We start from the raw sequence: 25,952 nt of genomic DNA on the forward strand, positions 1-25,952 counted from the left end.
GTGGAAGCCATGTTGTGGGTGCTGGGAATCGAACCCTAGTTGTCTGCTCTTAACCTCAGAGCCGTCCCTCTCTCCAGCTCCCTAAAACCTCAGATTTTAATGCACGCTATCGCTGAATTCCTGTCATGTGGAGTCATCAATTGGCAGTTTGCTCTCAGTTGCTAAAATCACATTGATTGTAGAACTAAGAGCATTGTTAGATAGCGGCTGCCAGTGACCTCGAAGTCTCTATTCAGGGTTGACATCTACAGTAATTGCTATGTTAATTGGACAGACTTAACGTATTGATAATTTAAAAAATATCACCTGCTTTATAGACACGAAACTAATGAGTTTTTAGGTTTTATTGCATTGACACAGTTTTACAAGATTCTATTTAGTATTGGCTGCCCTAGCTTATAAAACTCAGATATGTGGGGCTGGGGATATAACTCACTTGGTGGGTACTTTCCTGTATTCATGTGGCACTGGGAATGCTCCCTGGAGCTTTATAAAGTACTAGGTACAGTAGTGTTCACTGTAATGCCTGCATTTGGGAATTGAAGGAAAAGGATCCGAATTTCAAGGTCTGTCTCATCTATTGAGAGAGTTTGAGGCCAGCTGCCATACTTGAGGCCCTGTCTCAAAATAATAATAATAATAATAAGAATAAGAATAAGAATAAGAAGAAGAAGAAGAAGAAGAAGAAGAAGAAGAAGAAGAAGTCGTCATCGTCAAATACCATTCAATACTAGAGACAAAAGCACTGTAATTGGTATAGTACTTTGTGTGCTCTGTAGGAGAGTTAGCTGTCACAGTGATGTGACAGACTTTGAGTTAGATGTCACTATTTGTGGTTGTCACCTGTATAAGCACTTGTGCTCTGAACTCTTGTTTCATTCTAGATAGGCTGCATGTAAAGGTTTGCTGGGAATTTGCCTAAAACCATCATCTAAGCGCTTCAGACCTACTGAGCCTCCATTAAACACAATTTTATTTTTCCATGTTATTCATCTATCTTTTCTTACAAGGACTCTTAACCATCCAAACCTGTGAAATTTCCAGTCTGTTTTCTCTTAGTAGTCAGGCAATTCCACAGAAAGTAAATCCCTTTTAAAAACTTGGTTATTTAAGAGCCTATATGCAGTATTTCCCTGTTACTGTGGCTTTTGCATTCTTTTAATGGTGGTGTTAATTTTTTTCTAGCTTTTAGTAACTAGAAAATTATTTTTTAAAGAGCTCTAACAAAGTTCTGTAAACCTTCCTTTAAGGTGAGAATGATATCTTACAAGAAAGAAATTTTAATTTTTTTGAAATTGAGCTTATTTAATATAAAAAAGTCCAATAAAAGAGAGATAATCAACTTATTTCAAAACTAAGGCAAACACTACAGAGAATGGGTGGCCTTGGGCGCAGCTCAGTGCAGTGACACCCTCTGACTTCCTCGTTTCAGGTGATGGAGTATGAGAATCGGATCCGAGCCTACTCCACACCTGACAAAATCTTCCGATATTTTGCCACCTTGAAAGTAATCAATGAACCTGGTGAAACCGAAGTGTTCATGACTCCGCAGGACTTCGTGCGCTCTATAACACCCAATGAGAAGCAGCCAGAACGTAAGTAGCTAGCGTGGAAAGCAGGTTTGGGATAACTGTTATGGCTTCAACTATTCCCTTCTCAGGACCTAGTAATGTTCATAGGTCCAGCCAGTAACTAAAATCACCAGTTGAATGCTTGGAATCAGTCTACAATACAGTGTATATGTCTCATTTAGGGAAACTAGCCAAGATAAACATTGTGTGGAAATGTCTTAGTTAGGGTTTTACTGCTGTGAACAGACACCATGACCAAGGCAGCTCTTATAAGGACAACATGTAATTGGGGCTGGCTTACAGGTCCAGAGGTTCAGTCCATTATCATCAAGGTAGGAACATGGCAGCACCCAGGCAGGCATGGTGCAGGCAGAGCTGAGAGTTCTCCATCTTCATCTGAAGGCTGCTAGAAGAAGGCTAACTCTTCTGCACTGGGCAGAGCTTCAAAGCCCACATTGGCACACTTCCTCCAATAAGGCCACACCTACTCAAATGAGGCCACACCTCCCAATAGAACCACTCCCTGGGCCAGGTATATTCAAACCACCACAAGAAACACACAGCATCCCAGTGAGGACAGTGGCCGAGGAGGGTACTCCAAGCCTCAGACGCTCTCTTGGGACAACCACTAGTGAGAGGACAGGACTCAGTGTTTCTGTGACCCAAAGTCTCATCAGCAAACAAGCAGGGGAGTGCTTACTATACAGTGAGTCTGCTAGGTTTTGGTGACAGCATGGTGGTGGTTTGGCCTACCACAGTTTTCCAGCTCAGTGGCAGCTAGCCGTAGGACAGACAGCAGCTCTGACAGACAGCAGCCCTGACAGAGTGGCTGACTGCCTGGGAGGGAAGGGAGGAGAGGGCCAGTGCAGACCTGGCTCTCAAATGTTTGCTTTGTGCATTCTGACTTACTCAGCAGTTTTCCATTCTTCTGGCTCAAGCATTTAAGTAGAACAGAAACTGCAGAAGGACATGACCAAGCATGTAATTTCTGCACAGATGCTTTGGGGAAGTCACTGAAGGACTGATGGCTGCAGTCTGTAACAACAGCTGAACCCCAGGGAAGAGAGAATCTGATTTGGATGTCAGTGTGACGATTCGAGTGGATAATCCCCTATTTGACCCCTTATGAATTGCAGTCAGAACCCCAGTGCACAGAAAACACCGGATAAAATCATCAGTGGGCTGTGTGTATAGGATGCATACAAAACACAAATGTGTTTGATGCAAACTTGCACCTTCCTCTCCACTCTGTTGAGCGGCCAGTTCTGCTACACAGACTGGCTTTGAGGCTGGGCTAAGAAGTGAGCCCTGCCTCTGTGGAGTAGAAAGCGGAGTACACACCCTTACCCCGGCTTTGTGTCCCTCTGTCTCTCCTCCATTCTCCCACACTGATCCCGAGCCTCTTAGCAAGGCTGCACAAGGCATCATTTACCTGTGAAAGAATGCAGGTGTCTTAGTCAGGGTTTATATTCCTGCACAAACATCATGACCAAGATGCAAGTTGGGGAGGAAAGGGTTTATTCAGCTTACACTTCCACACTGCTGTTCATCACCAAAAGAAGTCAGGACTGGAACTCAAGCATGGCAGGAAGCAGGAACTGATGTAGAGGCCATGGAGGGATGTTACTGGCTTGCTTCCCCAGGCTTGCTCAGCTTGCTTTCTTATAGAACCCAAGACTACCAGCCCAGGGATGGCTCCACCGACAACAAGCCCTCCCACCCTTGATCACTAATTGACCAAATGCCTTACAGCTGGATTTCATGGAGGCCTTTCCTCAAGGGAGGCTTCTTTCTCTGTGATAACTCCAGCTTATGTCACATTGACACAAAACCTGATGTAGCAGGTCTCTTGTACTGCAGAATTTCTCTCTTCTGCCTTTCAGTGGTTGTATCCCTACAGTATTCATTGTGCTTCTCGGTCCTCTGTGTTTCATCTATGTGAAAAATACACAGAAAGTTCCAGAAAAGGATACTACCAAATAACTATGAGTGTTGAAATCAGAAGGATATATTTTTTGTACCTCAAATGTTCCTTTATTTCCCAATAGGTTCTTATATATTCATAGTTGCTTTCTGCTGCCAGAGAGTTTTAGAATAAGACATACCAAGCTTCTCATTAATTGCATTGAACTTTGCATGTAGATTCTTTTTAAATATCTGTACTTAATTATTTAACGAGGGTATGCATACCAAAAGATAACTTCAGGGAGTTGGTCCTCACTTTCCACCATGTGGGTCCTGGGGATCAAACTCAGGTGGCCAGGCTTAGGGACCGGCACCTTTAACCACTGAGCTCCCCAAACCAAAACTTAGACCCTTTTAAGCTTGTTTTAGCAGCTCGTTCTATGACATAGGAGGGAAGAAAGCCGAGCATGATTGTATGCAGAAGAAAGACGCTTGCAAATATTTCCCTGTATTTTTATGATAGCAAAACATTTTTATGCCTGTAAGGCAATTACCATTCAAATAAAAATCTCATCTCTATCAGTGATGTTGAAAAATATAATTTGCTTCCAGTGTGACAATGAAAATGAACCAACGCTTTTAAGACAGGCCATGGAAGACTGTTTCCTCACTTAAGGGATATTATGTTTATTCCTTTGAAAACAATTATGTTTTCTGGTTGCCTTTCTACACTCCAGCATTTAACTCTGTAGCCATTCGCTCTTTGCTTATTTGCTTTTATGATGGTGGGAATTGAACGAAAGGCTTTCTGCACGCAATACATGCACTCTACCACTGAGCCCCCCCACCCCCGTTAATTACCGAAAGATGTCCTTCATACACTGAATAGTTACAGGGAGCGCAGTACACCGAGCCCCCTTCTTGCTTTCATGAGAAGCCGGAATAACAAACAAGTGCTTCTCTTACGAGAATCAGAAGGGAGAATTCTGATACAGTGAAGTGAGATCTAACTGGGAACCGGCTTCACTTTCACTTGCTCATCAGCAAGACTTCATTAGCAGGGATGTTGATTCAGCAAGATAAAACCTGCTGCTCCTGTGTGAGGCGGAGAGTAGGTTTCTGTTTTAAGCCAGTCAGTGGTGGAGCATACCTTTGATCCCAGCACTTGGGAGGCAGATGATCTCTGTGAGTTCAAGGCCGGCTTGAACTACAAAGCAAGTTTAGGACAACTAGGGTTACACAGAAAAACTCTGTCTCAAATATACCTGCACACACACACACACACACACACACACACACACACACACACACACGGAGGTTGGAGGATGCTTCAGGGCAGCCACAGGCACCTAGTGAAACTCTGGCTCAAGAATAAACAACAAAGACCTGACATCATCCCAGTTAGCAGTGAGGAAACAGGCCCTGAGAAGGGTCACTTGGCTCAGGTGTGTCAGAGCTGCTGCCTAGGTCACCCAGCTCTGCCCTAAGGAGAAAGATCTTTGTCACCCACAGGGTGGAAACTGGCTTCACTCTCATTTGCTCATTAGCAAGAATTCATTAGCAGGGGTGTTGATTCAGCAAAATAAAACAGGCTGCTCCTGTGTGAGGCGGAGAGTAAAGTCGATCTCTGTTGCTTAGATTTCTGTCTTCGGCTGCTTTCCAGCCAGCCTTGCCGATTTCAGCTTTGTTTTGTCATGACTTCACACATACTAATATCCCAGGATACCCAGAGGATCTAAATCTGTGTGAGCCTTCATTTCAGAACTGTTTAAAATAATCTTGGAGCACAGACTATCCACGGCCCCAAATTAAACCATTGGAAATGATCCGATGCATTTCAGTGAGAAGGTGACTAAGAATACTTGGGTTCTAAATGTCAAAACTGTCTAGAGAGGAACCATAGGCACATGTGAAGCACATTAAGGGAAACACGCAGTGTGCTCCTCGAACACAGGTCCTCCACCGACACGCAGCTGATGGAAGCTGCTGCATCACCACCCTCCGTGGATATAAGGATACGGACTCCATTACAGAAAAAAACACTTCTCACCAGCCATGCTAGCTCACACCTTTAACCCCAGCCAGCACTCAGGAGGCAGAGGCCCGTGGAGCTCTGAGTTACAGGCAGCCAGGGCTACACAGAGAAACCTTGTCTCCAAAAAACAAGACCAAAAGGCTTTGAGAAACCTTGTCTCCAAAAAACAAGACCAAAAGGCTTTCTCACAGTCACTGTGCAATGCAAGTAACCAGAAACATGGGATGTGGATGACAGTTCCATGAAGCAAAGGAGCTTAGGGGAGAACACAGCACTTTTTATCTGTGGTCTCCTCTACACAGGAGAATTAGAGTATGAATGGAGGAGCAGGCCTCGGGTGTCCTGGCCCCCATGTTCCCTTTAGGATCACACTTCACAGTTTTAAGGATAATCTTGCCTAGAAAGAACACTTTCAGGGCTGGGGAGGTGGCTCAGTGGTTAAGAGCACTGACTGCTCTTCCAGAGGTCCTGAGTTCAATTCCCAGCAACTACATGGTGGTTCACAACCATCTGTAATAGGATCTGATGCCCTCTTCTGGTGTCTCTGAAGACAGCTACAGAGTACTCATATAAATAAAATGAAAAAAAAAAAAAAAACCACTTTCAGTCAGTGACTCATAACTGTACACCTCCTGTGTTCTGCTTCTGTTGATTTGTTGATTTGTTTGCAGAGTTTCGCAGTACTGTTCCTATAGAGCAGACCAACTACAGCCAACTCCCTGATTCTCTATGGCCCACAGAGAGCAATCTGTACATTTTTAAGGGGGGCAGAGGAACACGAGAATATTTAGAACATGTAAAAATTAGATGCAGTTCAGATTTCATTGCTCATAGGAAGTTGTATGGACAGGGCACACTCACTCCCGGGTGGCAGTTTCTGAGCTGGAAGAGCAGAGTGAAGCAGTTTCGGCAGACCTTAAGCATATGGCCTGCAAACTTGACATGTTCATTTCATGTGCTTTCAGAAAGGGGATGTGCTAGCCCTCGGTGTTGAGCATCGTGTGGGGGTTAAAAGTGGGCTGCCTGAGTACGTTGTTTTTACAAAGTTAACATCTCAGTTAGTAGCTTGGACATCTAGTACATGCGTTTAGAAATCTAAGCACTTTAAAACAGTACTGTTTTTGAAGATATATAGAGCTATGACACCCTGCTGAATAGGGGATATCCATTTTTTTTTTAATTTGCCATAGGGACAGGGTCTCACTCTATAGCCCAGGTTGGACTTAGAGCAAAGTTTGATTTAAAGAACAAATAGTAAATATTTAAGGCTTAGCTGACTCAACAGCAATGTAATAAATACTACTTTTCTCCCTGGGGATCTAAGGAGAAGAAAGACACAGTAAGTTGGCTAGACGTGGCCTGATGGCTGTCCCTTACCAAGCTGCCCCTTCTGTGTAGTCATTCGGATCGGGTGGCATAATAAATAGTGCACAGTAAGAACAGTATCCACAGTGCTGTGCTCTGTTTGCCAGCATTGGCTCTTTCTTCCTACTGCTGTGATTAGCTTAACCCGCTCACATGAAGGACCTCAAAGCCTTCGGTGAACATGGTTTAAGGAGAAAAGCGATATAAGTTGCAGTCAGTTTGGAAGGTCTGTTTGGGTTGTAGACAGCTGATGAGTTGTAATTACTCAAAAGTATGGAGTTTAAAGGATGGCAACAGGGGACACACCAGACTGGATGGGGAAAGCCCACAAGGCCTCAAGCCTACATGAAGGACCAGTGGCAACTGAGGAAAGCTGGAAGCAGGACAGGTGGCCCTCCCCCAGAAGAGCACACCAATTGTCCGGTGCCAAAGGTCAGCCCTGAAAGCATACATACAAGTAACATATGGACTAAACAGATTATATTTAGGAATATATATGTATGTACATATATGTGTGTGGTAACCATGAGAACAGAGGCCGTGGATTTGAAGGAGAATGGGGAGGGGCATATGAGGGGATTTGGAGAGAACAAAGGGAGGGAGAAATGTGGTAATTAAGTTAAATTCTCAAAAATTTTTTTTTAATTTTTAAAAGTGCTGATTTTAGGTATCTGGTAGCCATTGTGGCCTAGATTTATTCAGCATTGTCATTGTTCCCTTTGTGTGTGTTTATGAGTGTATGTGTACACATTTGGGCAGATTTGTGTGTACATGCAGAGACCAAAAGTCAGCTTAGCTCCATCTGCCTAGCTTTGTGAGATAGGGTCTCACATCAACCTGAAGCTTGAAGAGTTCTGCTGGCTGTCCCCACCTCCCTAGCTCTGGGTGACAAACCTGTGCAACCACACCTACTGTTAGCATTAGAAATCTCATGAAGTTTGCATACCAGTTCAAAGTATCACACCTCCACCCAAGGTTAATATGCAGGAGATATTGCTGAAATCTGAAACTTTGATTATAAAAAGATTAGTGCTTAGTAAAGGCCAAGAAGTACGTGATCAAAGGCCGTGAAAGCTCATAGAAGATAAAGTAGACTACTGTTCACACACTGACTGAAGGGCAGAGGAGCTGTAACACTTAAGATCACAGTAAAACCCTTAGCCTTCCAGATGTTTTATAAAAGCTTGGGATATTGAAATTTCATATTCTACACTGGTGGCATCTCGTGTGAGCCCAGAAAATTGGCTTTGTCACATTACGAAAGACTTTGAAGTTTGTCACAGTTTACACATTCTGAATTTACTAAGTGGCTCCTTGTGATTGATAATCCCCTTTACCATCCTGGCCTCTGAATAATGTGACATGGGTGAACTGTTGTGTGTACACATGCTGCCCTGTTGCTCTCAAGATTGACTGTCCCTGCAGAAGTGGCGTGGTCACCGACCCGGTGTGAACCGGTGTGATGTTCATTACGAGGATGGTTTGGTCTCCTGGTTAGTCATCTAAGCAGGTGACGGAGGAGACATTGACTGAGGAAAGCAGAATGCTTGGGAAGAGGCCAGCATGTGGGCTGCTGCTTGTGTCCTTAAGAGCTTGCCCTTAGCTTGAGCTTAGAGCTATCTTTCTCCCTCACCTCCTACATATTTTCCTGGCTGTTTTGTGGATTACTTAAATGTTTTTACTGTATTTTAAGTGATCTTTGTATCTTGACTATATTTCTTTTATGTATTTAGTGATTGTGATAGGGATTATACATACTTCTCACAGTGTGTGTGAGAATTTAGTCTTACCACTTCAGATGGAATAGATACGTTGCCACCGTAAGCCCTTCCCCACTTCATGTATGTAACCATTTAAATTATCTAGCATTTATTCCAATAAAGACACAGGAGGTGTAAACTGAGGTAAAACCCTTCTAGCTCAGTGTGGTAACTTTATTTTCTTAACTACATACAGACTATCTACAAGCCTGATTCTACAACTAAACTGCTAGCTCTTTAGAAATCCCTACTGTACCATTCTATCTAGCTAGTCTACCTTTCTCCTAGCTCCTCAAACCCTTAGCTCTCTTTCCTAGTATCCTGTTTTACCTGTGTCCTGCCAGCCGCAGACACAGAGCTCCTTCTATAAAGGCTCTTCCAAGGAGAGAGAGGAAGTGAGAGAGAGCAAAGGCCTAATTGCTTATAAAAGTCCCCAGTTCTCCCCTGCACCTTTGGCTGGCTGAACCAAGTCACCATCCTGGGGGGAGGGGCTCCAAGGCAAATCAATAGGGGCAGGACCATTTCACCTTTCGGTGGGGTAGCTTCAGGCCACCCAGCTGACTTTGCCTCTAGTCATAGAGCAAAACCACAAGACCTCAAACAACTTGCCTTAAAATAGGAACTTTCCATTCTTCAGCATTCTTATCTAAGGAGACTTTTAGAGGCACACCCAAACTGCTTCTCTTCAGGACACATCTAACTGCATCTGACAAAGGCTGTACCTAAGATGTTCTACTTTGCTGTTAGGTTGTCTATTACAATAACCAAATATACTGTAACTGTGGTGTAGCCTATCTCTCTCCATATTGGAAACTCCATCCAAACTGTTTCTGTAAAGAATTTAAGACAATACTGTCTGTCTCACACAGAGATGTTGATTGATGGATGAACCATTTCTGTCACTCTCTTGTTCACCAGTTCCTGATTCCTCTCCACTGTCACTTTCTGTCTGCAGAATTAGCATGATGTTTAGAGCAGGCCTCTTGCACAAGAAGTTGCTATTTTCCTTCATCTTAGAATGCTTTATTTTGTTCCATCCCAACAGGCTGTCCAGTAGGGTAGCCTTTATCCAGTAGGGATGAGGACTTTCTCACAGCCCCGTAGATGGATCCCTGCTTGCCAGTCTCCCCTGGCCGATATGCTCCTGCATCTCCAGGATGCCATGTGTAATTAAGCCACAGTTGCATGTAACAGGGGTAAGGAAAGCTGGAGACTCAGGTTAGGATCTCCCAGTCCTCTCTCCCAGTCTCTGAGGGGACTCCTGCAGTCAGCAGGTCCAGCTGGGATAGTCCCATTGCTGGGAATGCAACAGAATTTCCAAGACTGCAGTTGCTTGGCTCAGAGGACAGTCACTCACAACGGCAACCGAATCACTAGGAGCAGAGATGCAGAACGCTCCATCCATGCGCTATGGTAAAGACGTGAGCCCAGCGTGGAGGCTGGCTCGTGCGCCTTTCACACTGGCACCTTGCTGTTCTGTACAGATGCAAAGAGTTGGTGTCTGCCTGCCAGCGTTTGTACTTTGAGTCTCAAAATAGAGCAAAGTAATCATTCCTGTGTGACGTTGGATGAATATTGTAGCTAAACCATCTAGTACATTAAACTGAGTAATTTAAAACAAACCCAGGAGCCAGTGTGCATTTCTGGAGAGTTAGGATTAGGGACTAATCATCTTCTCCTCTCTTTTTCAGACTTGGGCCTGGATCAGTATATAATAAAGCGCTTTGACGGAAAGGTGAGCAAACTGGCACACAGATGCCTAACTTTTACCTCTGAAATCACATGACAGATCCGTGAACACCATTGAGCTGCCGAAGGAAAGTCTTTTAGGTTCAGAGGCCTGAGTCTTCAGGAGATCCTGCACAGGAAATCAAGCCAGGGTTTTTGTTGTGGTTTTTTTTGCTGGGTGGTTTTTGTTTTGTTTTGGTTTTGGTTTTAATGTTTTTCCATGTAAGGTAACTCATGGTTTGTCATATATTAAGGTTGAATTCAGTGTTTACTGACTTTGAAATATTAACACAAAAGTCACCATAAAGATGAACAAGCACCCCTGTATTGCGCTCACATTTCATATAGACACCTACCTGATCGAACCTTCTGAAACTAAACGATCCCTATAGTGTCTTTGTAGCAGGTATGGAGAATTTGCACACGTCTGTATTGTTACTTTCAATTCTTTTCTTCATATGTAATGAAGAAATCACATTATGTGACATCATTCTTAGTCATTGAAGAGAAACCTTTCAATTTTACTCTCTCATAAAGCTGCCAGCTCAGCATGGCTTCCCTCTCAGGGTGAGTTCCTCAAAAGAAGAAAAGTTTATACAGGGTCAGAATGAAAGGAAGGGGTCAGGTTTGAAAATATTGTTTAATTAAAATATAATTATCTATCATTTTCCTTCCTTCCCTCCCTCCAGCCCCTCCCGTACACCAGGCCTCTCTGTTACTGTTACGTGGATAGATAGATGCACGCTATGTAGACACGGGCTATGTAAACACGGTGTGCTGGGTCTGGTTAGACTTGCTGGTATGTGGATGGTTTCAGGGCTGACCACTTGGAATCGGATAACCAGTTAAGGGGCTGCTGTTCCCTGTGGGACGCCTGAGTCTTCTTCTCAGCAGCCCCTGACTGCCTGTGGTTCTTTGCTTAGGGGTAGAACCCTGGGAGATTTCTTTGTGAAAGCACGCCTATCCTTTATCATCTATTGCATTTCAGAGCTGTCTACTCAGAGGTCTTGAGTAAAGAATGCTGACGTCTGTAGCTGATACTGCTTGAAGAGTATGTTCTATAGAAGAATGGAATTGTTAATATTCCGACCAAGATTAAAAGTTCCAAAGCTTCAGGTCTTGGATGACTTCAGATTTTCTCTGATGATAAATTTGGAAAACAAAACAAAACTCCTTACAGTTTTGGATATCTAAGAGATCATTTTATAAGTAGCTTGTCTCAATGGGTAAGGGTACGTGGCAACAAGCCTCGTGACCTGAGTTCTTTTCCCAGAATGCACCTGGTAGAAAGAGGCCTGACCCCTGCAGATTGTCCTCCTGACCCCACAGGCACACCAGCCTGCACAGAACATATGTGAAGCACACACATAAAAGAGTAACAAGTAAATGAAAAAATTCCTTTAAAAATTAAATAACTAATAATATGTTAGTTCTACTAGAAATATGATAATATAGCATATGGAAGTAGAGGGGTTTTGGTACAGCCCTCCTAATATGCACATTTTAACCTAAGATTTGTTGCTATAATCATTTCATGTACTATACATTATTTCTTATTAAAAACTATAATTTCCATTTGATGTTTTTAGCATCTAGTAATTGGCCTATAAAACAAAATATTTATTTCCAAACAGAGCTTTATTTTACAGTAATGTCAAATGTCTAATCTTAGTTGCCGTCGTTAGCTGATATGACATATTTCATGTGGTTTGCAGTCTCTGGGTCCCATTTTGTCTTATTCCTTCTTCTTGGCAATCTAAATATAGAGAGTTGCTTGCGCCCTGCACTTTCTATTCCTGTGACATGTAGTAAGCAGCGCTCTTGGAATCAGATATAGTCATGTTCCCCTCGGACATCAAAGGGGAGAACTCCGTGCTGCAGATGTGGTTACTTCCTGAGCAGGGATACAGAGATGCTGTTGCTGATGTCACCCAGGGCTTCTCTCCCAAAGATGATTAAGTTCTTGCCCTGTTTCTACACAGAGCAGCAGCAGCAGCAGGTTCCCTTTGGAACAGACCATTCACCACCGCCCCAAGACTCGTTCCTCTCCCTCCCCATCTTTCCAACCTTCCCTTTCTCCCTCAGCTCCTTCTTTCCTGTCAGTCTGTCTGTCTTTTCATGTTTATGATGGGGATTGAACCCAGAGCCTCTTGCATCTAAAGTGTATGCTCTCCCACTAAACTGCACACACACACACACGCACACACACCCCACCCCATGTTTCTTTCACTTTCAGTTTGGTGAAGTTAATGTGCTCTGCCCAGTTGGTGGTGGTAATGGTTTTTGGTTTGGAGTTTCAGAATGGTGGGTTTTGAGGCAGATTCTCAAAGGATTTCCCAATGTAGTCTTAAATTTGAGCTGTCCTGCCTCCGCCTTCCAGGTAAAGCACAGTTAAAAACTGATAATAAATGAAAAGAATTCATTTCAGAAAAGAAAATATGAAGCACGCAAATTTAATAACTAGATTTAGAAGCTAGAATCAAGGTCACTGTTCTGTGTCTCATTGTATTGTAATGTGGTGAGTTGGCAGTTTGGAAGGTCTGTCTGTCTTTTTATTGTCCCTGTCACTCTTAAAGTGATCCATCCGTGTGGTGTGTAAACTGGATCCCTTCTGATTGTAATCCGGCTGTTTGAGTAAGATGTTGTTTCTGTTGTGGACAAAACCAGGTATTCTTCCCAGTGATGACTTGCCATGCGTGGGATGGAGTCTCATTTGAACAGGACCGGTGATGATAACCTTTTCTTTTGAGCCAAAAGCTCAGAGTGTAATTTAACTATTACAGTGAATCCAGGTGCTGAGCTAGCGTTTCCAAAATCCTCTGGGCTGGTGGAGTAGCTCTATGCTAGAACCTGTGCTTCAGCCAGGGCGTGGCTCTGAGTTCAATCCCTGACACAAAGGAGGAAAAATGTTAATTCTTTGACACATGCTAAAATTTCCAATTTTTTTTTCTGGAGATTTTCCCATCTTCTTTTCTACTGAAAGGTTTTAAGATCACTTTCATGTTTTTTTCTTACAAATTAACTTCGGTTATTTTTTTCCACGCAGTATCACTAAATAATAATAACAAAATCTAGCTTTGGCGTGTGACCTCTTTCTTCTCCAAGGCATTTATTTCTGTGGTGTGTGCTCCTGCATCTGATAGCCATGTGTAAGTGACCAGTAGATGTTATAACACCTGCTGAGCCAATGTGAGAAATCCAGCTCTGTTACATGGTGCACAGCCGAGCGAGAGTGTGGACTTCAAATCGTCATGCAGTCATTCAGGCAGGGGCTCTTCTGCACAGCCGAGGGGGAAAATCACCCTTAGCTGAGAATCTCTTGTCTGATCCCAGAACTGGGACAGTGAGGACAGCTTAGCTGTTCTGCATGGTTATGAGCCCGCGCTCACTTTATGGAAGGACCACCTGCTAACGTGTACGCCATCTTTCGTGATTTATAGCAGGCTATACCCTGTGTGTAATTGTTCTCTCCTCAGTTCAGTCACCTAGAAAAGTCCCCCTGTGCTGTCCTTGACTGGCTAGTTTGTATACACTCCATTTGCCCAGGGGAGACCCGTGCTCCGTGTTCAAAGGAGCTTATCCTACTCCACCCTCTACTGCAGAGTCCTCGGGGCCTAGGCAGCCTCCACTGCAGACGTGTACATTGCTAGTAACGCCTGCCTTTCACTCAAGAACTTTCTCAATGATAACTGAACTTGATTTGAAAATGATGGTAAATTTTGGTCAAATTTTATTTCACAGTCAATGAAGTTTACTTATGTCAAAAAGCTTTTTGAAACCACTTGATATTTGGAGTGGAGCCCAGCTAAATTAACTGACCTGAACTCCTCCCTCAGATGGCAGCCAACACGGTGACAGTCTTCATTCCACGGGACAGCTCCGATTTAGTGGAACATAATAAAAGGTTCATGTTCTCTCCTGAGCTGCTCCACTGAGCAGACAGTTACCAGTCCTCTGAACTCAGCCAGATTCGGTTGGGTGTGTGTTGGAGTGAATGGCACAGCAAGCAGTTTGCCATAAAGTTGAAACTACATCCCACCGAAATTACAAGGCATCCTAATAGGAAACTTTCATTCCAGAAATGCTTTGCCCCGGGGAAGACATGGAATCTTTACAACTCTTTTGAAACCACGTTGACTCATGCCATCTCTCTGAGGAGCGTGCTGCTGTCCTGCAGCTCTGTGATTTGGTGCTGGGAGGTTGTGTTGTAGATCTTTGTTTTCTTGTGCCTAATGGGTGATGTCTAGAACATTTGTGCTGTTTGTTCTTGTATTTCCAGGTTTCAGTGATAATTTTCACAGGTTGTTATTGTTCCTTCGTATGTTACATTTTGTGATATATGTGTTTGATTTGGGGGGGCTTGTTCATATAATCAATATCAATTTGTTTTTTCTTTCTCTCGTCTTCTGATCAGGAATTCTGGCAGGTACTGACTTGGCAGCATGTGCTTTCAGTTAATCACTGCTCTGGAATCCATATCAATGCTTCCAAGGCGGAGGGTCGGTGCATGCCCCTGGCCTCCCCACTCCCTGCACACTGGTTTTGATCTTGATACTTACATTTCTTGCTTTATCTCTAATATGACAATTCAAACGCTGCATGGTCCTTGAGAATATAGAACCCACTATGACTAAGGGGGAAGTTTTATCAATAGCCGTTACCACACAAAGACAAGAAACTTAGTTGTAGGCATTACACTGCATCAGATTTTGATCAATTGGACATTTAAATGTTGGTATTGTTTGGGTCGTTTTGTTCCTAAACTATCATAGGCATAGAAGACAGTTCGAACGAATAGATTCATTTTTCTTTTGAAATATCATAATAAATGCAGATAAGCTGCTGCTTGGTTGCTCCTTGCTCGATAAAACAGCTCAAGAGGACATTTGTGGCACATTTAGACTTTATTATTTTGCCCCTTTGAGCCAGGGAATGACTGTCCCTTGGGAAAATAAGCAAACACATGGGAAGAATATGCAGATAGAGTTGGCCAGGAGATGGCCAAGGACACACAGAACACGTGCTTTTTAAATTGATTTCTGCTGGGACTCTCAACTATACAGTATGAATATTTAAATTTTATTCATTTAAAATTACTCTTACATTTTTGATGGTTAGCTGTAATAAAATCTAAATTCAACTTAAATAACTGCAGCATCATTTGATTTGAAGTAATTGGTGATAGAATTAATGAAGACCACAGGGATAATCTCTCTTTTCATAGTGCATTGCTCCCTGTGTTCCTGTTTTAAAATGGGGTGGATTTTAGTAGTTCCACATACCTGTGGTAGTAACTGTATTCTGAAACAAGATTTAAAAATTATATCAAAAGAATTACAAGATAAACCCATTTTAATTCTTCAAATCCTGGGGACTTTCAGACTAGCTAAGGTACAAACAAGTACTAGCCAGAAGAAAACATGGCTATACTCGCTCTCCTTGATAGAGCACTTGCCTACCAAGAATAAGCCCTGGACTGGTCCTGAGCACTCCAGACCTTTAAAAAAGAGAAGAGAGTTGAGGGCCAATCCCACGAGAAAGCCCTTCTTGTGGCTCTCAGTGCAGTTGGGCAAATGGGAGGCATCTCAAAAGCTCTTTCCCCTTCCTCATTAATAACCATGTGCTTTAGCTTTGAGAAGACCTGCCTTCCAGAGAGCTCCATATAGCAAGGAGTGAGAAGAGGCGATAGGAATTAATACATGCTAGAAGTCTCTGGCGCCTACAGCCCCTGGTGCTCAGCACCGTAGTGATTAGTATTGGTCATTTATGCTTTCAGTACACAGAGAACTAGTTTTGTTTGATTGGAGGTTGGGAATCAACCATCACACCACTTGCAGATTAGCACCGTGGCCTCTGTGCAAGGAGGAACATTTAAATTTTGAAGCAGTCAGTATTTTTCTTTCCATATTTTTCTGAACCTTTTGTGGGTTTCTAGAATCAGTATCTGAATGCAGTATACAGAAACGGTTTCGCTAAAATGAAAATTTGAGATGTTAAATACTTTTAAATCAGTTTTTACTGCATCCTTCAAAATATCTTGTGAATTTATATTAAGCATAGGCTCTTCTTTTAAAAGCTGCTGAGGGAATTGTTCATATTAGTTTCTAGAAACAGTGCTTGTTTTGGTGACACCAGTAGTAGTTTTTAAGCTCCCCATGCAAGCAGCAGTGCCCTCGTTAGAGATGGTGGACCCTTGCTTATCTATCTTTCCGCAGGATCTGCTCTTTGCATGCTGTTCCTGCTGCCTGTAGAAAGCCCAGCACCATGGCCTGCTAGTGGAGCGCACTGTTCTCCAGGCTAGCTCACTAATGACATCAGGCACTCAGTGCATTGCCATGAGGGGGACCCGAGGTCTCTTTCCAGTTTCTCCAGTTCCACCACTCCTAACGTCTGTGGATTTAACAAGCTTTGGTTATTCAGGTTAAAAGCAGAAATGGTAACGCAGTCATTAAATGCCCCAAAGGATGGCATTTTCTTGCTTGCCTCAAATGCTCCAATTCCTACTGCTACGTCTTTAGATACGTTTTTATTTTAGGTTATGTTATGTTTGGCCTTGAGATCAACCAAACCCATCTGATGCTCCATTGTTTATTTGATGCATAATCATAACTGGCCATTACATCTCTGACAACGCTCCATTCCTGGCTTTTCATCATAGAATAATGTTTGCAGCTCACTCTGATGTCAGAGGACTCTTCTAGACTGACTTCCTTTTTCATATTACTTGAGTACGAGCGTGTTTAAGGCCACACTTAGATGATTCTAGAAGAGCTACTCAAAACAAGCATCCTCCATTCTGTAGACGCAGGCCTCAGCTTGTTTAAGTGTTTACAACGCTCTGTGGCTAGACAGAGACTGGGAAATTGGTTCTCAGAGAGTAGAAAGCTTTAAGAGTATAGAAGAACATTTTATTTTTGAAGCGATGCACATTTTGAAAATGAATGGAGTAGGCACTTGGCTATGTGAAGGCACACTTAACCATTGGCTCAGCCTTCCCTCCAGTTAGCCTAAAGGCATACTTAACCATTGGCTCAGCCTTCCCTCCAGTTATCCTAGGCAAGCAAGCTGAACCACAGAGTTAATGCTCCACCATAGTGAGCTAAGTCTTCCTTCAAAAGTTTCCAGCCCTCTGTGACATATTCAGAAATTACAAACATGGACACTCGTGTGCCCGTGTGCTGGTTATGGCATATGAAGGACTGTGGACTCAGCACAGTGAGTCCATTCCCTTGGGTAGTTATTTGAAGTCTCTAACCCTGAGTCATCTTGGACAGGATCACAAGTGTTGCGATGACAGGTATGGCCCACCGCACCCCAGTTATGAAATGCCAGGGATTGAACCCAGCATCTTCCAGCCGAGCTCCAGCTCCAGCCCCATAGGTTTTATAAATTCTTGGCCTACCTATAATGGTCAGGGGTCTCTCATGAATAGTTCTTAATGTTTGACCTCAAATTTGAGACTAAAAATTTTCCCCCCCGACAGGGCTTCCTGAGAGACAGTAGCTATGTCAGTCAGGGGTGTGAGCAGTGATTCTTGCAACGAACCATTGGTTTTTCCTTATGTGTGTCCCTTGCTCTATTTTTTCCAAATGTGAGGGGATGAAATTGCTGTTGACTTATTCTTTTCAAGCGTGTACTTGAGATTGTTTTACACGAAGTGATAAGGCCATTTATGATAAGTAAGTGAGTACAACCAAGATGGCCGCCAAGCTCAGGACTGTTGGGGGCGGGGCTTGCTTTCTAGGGGGTTTGTGTTCAGCACTAATCTACTTGTGTGACCAAAGTTTCAGAATTAAATTCTTAGATTTAGGTAGCAGGCTATCAATAACGATCACATGTCATTTGTCCCACAACGGAGCTGATGTGACGTGAACATCAGACGCATCGAACCGTGCCAGAACATACGTCCAGTTATCTGCCTCGCAGACTTTCCTCCTTTAGCAGACACTGAGGATTCACATAAGTCAGTTGAATAAAGTTCTGCCCTGTGCTTGAACTTCACTCCGTTCCAGTGGATTTATTTGAATCCTTATTACTGCTTTAACCACCTCATCCACCGCTGCTGTAGTTTACGCATCTTCATGATAATGTTTTCTCTGAGGCTAATGAAGTAAGGAGAACATCTCATTCTGGTATTTGGGTTGTTCTCAGAGCTCATGTGGTTAGAATTGGGACTGAAAAGAGAGCTGCTTTCTGCAGTTGGCATGCACGTTCGTCATCTTCAGCACCCAGCTGCCTCGGCCTGTTGCACGGTAATTTATGTTGCCTCCAGTGAAGTAGACCTTTGAGAAGCCTGGACGAGAACCTGAGTCAGAAATGGGGAAATCAGAAACTACACTGAATTGGAAACATTTAAACTTAACGTTTATTTGGCTTGCACCAAAGTCTGCCTTTCTACACAGTTGGGTATGGACCAAATCAAGAGTGACATATTTTAGCTGTGCAACAGGTTGTGTTTGATTGAGAATAATGAGACTGTTTAAAATTAACACTTTCCCAAGGCTTTGGAAGCTGTCTGTGCACCAGGGAGATAATGAAGTGTGAGATCACTGCTTGAGAGAACCGTGGAGCTTTCTCTAACCCTCCCCTCTCCCCTGGTAACTCCAGGTAGAGATGCTGCTTGCCGTTTGGAAACGAGATGCCAAAATCAAGTTTTCTGGAAGCAGTGTATTACTGTCATCAAATTTTAAAGTACAACTTCAAATATTACTAGAGGAATTAAAAATCCCTTTTAGCAATATAGAGAAATATTGATTCTCTTTTTTCATTTTTACAGTGCTGGTGATTCCACCCAGGGCTTTGCATATGCAAGGCGGATAGATGCTCAGTCACTGAGCTACAGACCTTGCCTTATTAATTTTTTTTCCAAAACAGGGGCTCACTATATACCTCTGGTGGTCCTAGGTCTCACTCTGTAGCCCACACTGGCTTGGAACTCACAGAGATCTGCCTGCCCCTGCTTCCCAAGTGCTAGGATTAAATAGCCATTACACCCAGCACCTTTTACATTTTGAGATAGGGTCTTGCTAAATTGTCCTTATGGGTAACTCATAATCTGTCCCAGCCTCCAAGTAGCCAAGATTACAGGCTTGTGCCATCACCCCTGGCAAGAAACACTGATAATAAAATTATCCTTACTAAGTGTCAGTATTTAAAACCCTTGAGATTTTAAATTTGTGAATGATGCCATTTTAATCTATGAATTCCGCACGTATTTTTAGTTTATAGGTTGATACCCAGCATTTTGTTTGTGAAGTCTGCTCATTTCCAAGAGCTACTTTTGTTTTAAACTTCAGAACTTCACAATGTTAAGTAGAAGGCATGATGACGTTAACTGGCTCCATCTAACTGAGGCCGGGAAGGGAAAATCAACTGCTCTGACCCAACCTATAACTAGCTGGTGGGGCTTCCCCACACCCCGAATGCTAACACATTGTGTCCTGACTGGAAACCCAGCCCTGGGGCTCTTCACGGTTCACGCAGCTCTAAGCATAAGTTTATGAGACTAGTCGGAAGCCAAAGGGTGGGCACTTGAGCACAAAGCGATCCACCCCAGTTAAACTCGGGGCGTTTTAATTCACTGTGAAGTACGTAGAGAAGAATGTGCTATATGGTAATTTTACATAACAAGCTTTTCACTTGTTACTAAACCTAAAAAGCTAGGTCTGTAGTGGAAGCCTATAATCTCTGCTATTCAGGGGGCTGAGGCAGGAGGGTCACAGTTGGAGGCTTGCCTATACCATAAAGTAAGAAGATCAAGGCCAGCCTGGCAATTTAGTGAGACTCTGACTCAAAATAAAAAATGAAGTCTGGGGATTCCACTCAGTACTGTCTTGCCTCATCCTTACAAAGCTCTGGGCCCAAGCTGCAATAAACACACAGACACGGAAGTCGGGGTCTACAGATGCAGCTCCACCTCTGTGGTAGATATCTTGCCTTGTAAGCCCAACGCCCTGGTTTTTGATTCCTTGGAGGGGAGGGAGGATTCAGAGTATGGCACCATAGTACAAGTGAAATCAAAGCAGCCCCCTTGAGGTGGGGTTTCTTAAGGTCTACAATGTCAGTGTCTTTCTTACTCTCAGGCCTGTAGCTCTGCTCTTCATTTTGAAATAAGGCTAGGTTCTAAGTTATATTTTGTTCATGTATGTCCGTGAGCTTGTTGCTTTGAGGCATTCTACAAGATTTTGTCATCCAAACGGGGACATTTGTCACGAAGTTGAATAGAAACTTGACCTGCATTCTGCCTCACACTTTGAATTCCAGAAGTTGAAGTGACAGATTGGAGGAGAATTTAAGAAGTCACACCTGAGCTGTGCAGTGTGGCCCTGATGCTTCGGAAGCTGCCTACAATTGCAATTTTTTTAAAACTATACTCAGGAAATTTTCACCATACACTGAAATGGCTGGAGCCCTCCCTTGGGAACCTAAAGGTGAAAGACGTATCTCACAGATGCTCGCCGAGCTAACACTGGAATACACCCAATCTTATAGCATATGCTCTGAGAAGACAGTTGAAGCATCTTTGAAATGTTTCTTTGCACTTTTAAATACAGCTTCAATTTCCTTCTTACACTTTGTCTATTATCTTTGCTATTTATACTGATTTCCTACTTATACTGAATTAATTCATATTCTTTGGATTTTTCTTAGAAAAATTACATTTCCGGGAGAAAATGATAAGGAAATCATTGTGTTTTCCTTTAAAATGTGCCTCCCTTTAGCTCTTTGAGCAAACAGATGGTGTTTGCTTAGGGTAAAAAAAAATGACATATACTTTAGTCTGACATTAAACATTACCTGAAAAATTAACCAAAGGAATGTCTTGCTGGCGTTTATGAGACCGTTGCCATCAGAGACACTAATCCAGACCCTCTCTGTACTGCCAGTCCTTCCACTTACTGCCCATCTTTACCATACTTGGGCTTTTAAATTTTCATTTTCAAACTCATATGTCTGTTTTCATAACTTCCCTATATGTCATGGGCAATTGATTTGAGGATATCGTCTGTATAAGAATTAGATCTTTTTAAAAAGAAACCATCTAAGAAGAGCCACAGGCACAAAACAGTCTAATAATTGTCTTCCCAATAATGCTCCTCCCTCTTTTTTTGAGACCTCATCTCAGTGTGCACAACAGGCTGGCAGAGATCCCCCTGCATCACCACTCCCAGCCCCGCCCCCAATCTTGACCCCGCCCTCTGCTGCTCTCCTTACTTTAATTTGAGACACCAGATTTGCTGGCTTTATGATAATGTTGGTATCTGTGACTAAAATGTCCTAGCTTTTGTACAGATCTTCTGTAGAGCTTTGGGTATTTCCAAACCTGTAAATGTCCAGTCCTACTGTGTGCTGGCACACTGGTGAATGTGCCATCCTACATGTAACCCAGCCACCCTTTAACAAGCGAATGCTCAGAAAATACACGGAGGGCTTCTGTTTCCCCCTCTTCCTGCCCAACTCCAGAAGCTCTGATGACGGGTGGACTTTGACTTTAGAGTGAAGAGGTTCTGATCGCACGGTCCATCCCAGGGCTGGAGCTGCTGGCAAACTTCTAAGCATCACTCCTTGTGACCTCAGAACTGCTGTGAGGCCCACAGATTCTGTGCTTCCTCCCTCTCCAGCACCCGTGCTTTCCTGTGCCGTACGCCCTGGTCCCCTCTGTGTCTTCCATTCTTTGAAGCTTTCTCCCTTCCTGGATGCACCCTCCTGTCCAGAGTCCTTGTTTCTTGCATTTCTTTTCTTTCCCGTGTCTTTTGCTTCTTACCCAAGCAAGTAGGCCATCCTGTGGGATCTTCTGCTCCCTCTCACAATAGCAGGGGTCTCACGTACGGCTACTCTGACAAACAACTCTTCCCTCCCCTAAGGAGCAGAAGGTCCTAAACCCAGACCTGCACTGTTAAGTGAGCTGGCTATAGTTCACACGTGTAGCAAAGAGAGCCTGTGAAGACTGATTGTTGCCCACAGTGGGTCTACTACATTTCTGTCATGTCTACAGACTGTATGACTGTCTAAGCAAGCTGGCCCTCAAAACATAAAGATATAATGACTTTGTAACAGGGCAGTTCTACTCCTGGGCCTACATTGAGAGAAGCCCAACCACTCTGACAGCTGTTAGTAAGTGACTACATATGGCAGCCAGAGGCAGCCATCTTCTGAGTGCCCTGCCTTCTGAGGGGTAAGCCAGTCCTGGTGTGTACACATGGTGCAGCGGCTTTCGTAACACAAAGTAATTAAGTACTGATTTGCACTGTAGCACGGATGAGCCTAGAGAACATCTGATGGTAGAAACCAGATAGAAAATATTCATTTGTTGTTGGTTAAATGGCTAAAATGATGACTTCTGTGGAAATGCCATCACAATAATATGTACTAAACCGTCAGAGGGAAATAAGGAAAACCAGTTCCAGGGAAAGGACTCGAAAGACGCCCAGCAAATGGATGCATTTTTATTCTGACACATCTGGACTGGGGAAGAAGGCGCATGGGTGTAAAGGGAATTGCTGGGATAACTAAGTGAAAATGGACAGGATGCAGGTTGACAAGATGACCAGACTCTGATCCTAACTGCCCACCTCAGGTTGTCATCTGACTGTCACACTCTCACAGTGGCGGACATACAAGATCAGGTCCTAAGATTCTTTCCTAACGGGTGGCATTAGATAATACTATGTGTACTAATATTAAATTCCATGCTTTTATTGCGCTTACAGTGCCTAAGAGAACGTCTTTGTTCACAGTAAATATATTCTAATATATTTAAAATCATGTAAAGTAGCAGCACGCTTCCAGCTATCTCCGCTCAGTGCAAAGGCTGTCTCTGTAGAAAATGCAAAGCTGCTGGAGTCGTGTGTTAGTAAACTTACATAAAAAGGATATCCTGGCTCCTTAGATGAGATTTTCAATGTTGATGTCAGTTTGAAATTGAGTGAAAATCTAAAGTTACTGGCCAAGTATGGTTTCTGTCTTTCTTCTTCCCCAGCCGCAGAAAGTGATGCTACCTCTGGCCAGCCGCCTGCTTTCACTTGTAAACACTCACCTGCTCCTCCACGTTTGGCTCGAAGTATCTTGCCCCCATTATAGCGCACAGTGCTGCGTCTCCATGAAGTTATAGTCATTCTTTGGCTTCTGTACACACATTACTGCTCAGGCTAGCCATTATCTGCCTTTGGAAATGTATTTTCATTGTATGTAAGTCTTCCTGTTCTCACTGTTTTGCAATGTATCAGCTAATGTAACACACACACATGAGGAATTTGCATTTTAACTTCCCAGGCCTTGCCCTAGCAGTTCCTCCGGCAGGCTCTCCTCCTGAAATTTGTGTTTGGCCTCAGGCAGAGAACCAAGCATTGGCCTAAGAAAGACCCAGCCTTGCTGAGAGCACCCTGAGCTAGTGTTCATCCTAGTTCTTGTGTCAGAGAGGAAATCACTAAATACTGTCCTGGGGGTCATATATCAGCCACAAAAGCCGGAGAATCTCTTGCTCTCTGTCTTCTGTTTGGTTTCTGTGTTGCTGGGGATGGAACTCGAAGCATGCTAGGTAGCAAGCAGCTCTTGCATGGAGCAGCAGCCCAGCCCCAGGAAGTTCTTTCTAAATAGAATCTAGGGCTGTGTGGCCACACCACCCGGGCCTGTGGGTTTGTACCTGTTGATGGGCCAGCAGAGTTAAGGTCCTGTGGGGTGACTTCATGCCAACCTCTGCCGGCCCACTCAATTGCTTAACCACTTCTCTTTCCTTTGTGATGTTGATGGGATCTCCACTAGACAGAGGTAACCGTGGTGGCCTGTGCCTGGATGCTGGTGTGTTGGTGCTTGTCCGTTTTCATGAGGCTCCCGCCTGCTGGGCCATCTTTTGCTTTCTTGCTTGCATGAGATTGTTTCTTTGGTTATGCTGCCTTGGTTTGAATTCTTAAAACCTCTTTCTTTCTCCCCCTTTGGTGCACAGAGTAAATATTGCCTTAAGTACCTGTGGTTGGTCCAGAACTTACGGACTTTGTTTCAAGCACAGCTCTCTGGTGGATCCTTTGCAGTTTTTGAAAGTATCCCAATGAGGAATTCAGAGAACAGGAAACCTTTAGCCAGACACCCTGAAAGAGTCCATGCATCAGGCAGGCTGTTAGTGGAACTAAGAACTGGCCTTCGTGACTCTGAGTAAAGGACGGGTGCGCACATTTGGAGCAGCAGCTGAGTCAGCAAACAGCTTATTCTCATCAAACAGCTGAAACTCAGGAGCATCCACCAACATAGTAACAGATAGTTAGGTAAAAGTCTGACTCCAGATTACATTTCAGAATACTCTTCATCCTAAATACTCTTCTGTGTTCTAGTCTAAGATTAAAAATCCAAAAGGAAAGGTTAAAATTAGTATTTCAGAAGCATATGTATGGCCTTGAGAACAGCTGCCTTCCCTCTGCTTCCAGATCACCTACAGTGTGGTTCTTATTTATTTATTTATTTATTTATTTATTAGCCAGTTGGAACCAGTTTCCTTTTAGCTTTCTCTTTTCTTTGTTTGATTATTTTTTTTCTTTGTACTACCAAATGATAGTCTTAAGAGTAATGCCAGGTATTCTTAAAGTAAAACAGTTCTAAAGTTGGGCCATGTGTTCGGTGGCAGGAAAAAAACTGAAAACATTTTCTAATCTCAGTGAACCCGGTGTTTAAGTGAAGAACAAATCACCTCTTGTCCTGGAGTCTTTCTTCATTAGCTTACAAACTGTACAGGATCCATGGATGTTGAATGGCTGTCCTAGAAGTGCTCAGGGGATGAGTGAGCTTAGAGAAATGTCTTCCTTTCTTACTGTCTGTGTTCTGATTCACTTGTTTCTTTTCTATTTCCTGCTGGGACCTGTGCCCCTACTAGAAAATCGCCCAGGAACGAGAAAAATTTGCTGATGAAGGCAGCATCTTCTACACCCTTGGAGAGTGTGGGCTCATCTCTTTCTCTGACTACATCTTCCTCACAACCGTCCTCTCCAGTGAGTATGGACCTCCCATCCTGTCTGTCTGTTAAGGAGCACACAGAAACGCAGAAACAGCTCAGCTGGTTGGCTGGGAAACAGCTCCTAGCTTAGAGTTAGTGGATTGTAAATCCTACAAGAGTCCTTTTTTCCCCCCTGTAATTTGTGTGTAAACTCGTTTGAAAGGAAAAGAAAACCTAAGGTGTCAACGTAGAATTTCTAAAACCAACAGCCTGCTGGGTTACCCCCGCTGTGACTGGGGCTCTGTGTTCAGTGAGGATCAGATGCACACAGTGACTGCTGTGGCATGGTGCCACTCCACACACTCCATTTTCGTGTGGCATTTCTTCCTCTTAGGAAACCTAGCTTGGTTGTCCTGCTCACTGGTCACTTATTAGTCATGGAATGATATTTCTAGAGACTCAAAGCTCAGTTCTCACATGTGTAGAACACTAGTAAGTTTCTGGTTTTTAAAAGTTAAACTATTTAGGAATGTGCAACTCTGTAGCACTTTCTCTTAGCGTGAGTTGTGATCGTTCAGGAAAACTAAACAAAATGTTCATAGCTCTCTGTGTCGTCTGCTAAACAAAATGTTCATAGCTCTCTGTGTCGTCTGCTAAACAAAATGTTC

General features: G+C 43.4%; 1 protein-coding gene across 1 annotated transcript in view; it reads left to right on the forward strand.

Annotated features, from left to right (window-relative positions):
- The window catches only part of Micu1 (mitochondrial calcium uptake 1), a 156,510-nt gene that overhangs the window by 36,496 nt on the left and 94,062 nt on the right, over positions 1-25,952 (forward strand). Inside the window, exons 4-6 of the mRNA XM_028776770.1 lie at positions 1,433-1,595; positions 10,328-10,371; positions 25,225-25,339. Coding sequence (XP_028632603.1) covers positions 1,433-1,595; positions 10,328-10,371; positions 25,225-25,339 — 322 coding nt within the window. The remainder of the gene's footprint in view (positions 1-1,432; positions 1,596-10,327; positions 10,372-25,224; positions 25,340-25,952) is intronic.

Source organism: Grammomys surdaster, unplaced genomic scaffold (assembly GCF_004785775.1).
Source record: "Grammomys surdaster isolate TR1022 unplaced genomic scaffold, NIH_TR_1.0 273, whole genome shotgun sequence".
NCBI classification, from domain to species: domain Eukaryota; kingdom Metazoa; phylum Chordata; class Mammalia; order Rodentia; family Muridae; genus Grammomys; species Grammomys surdaster.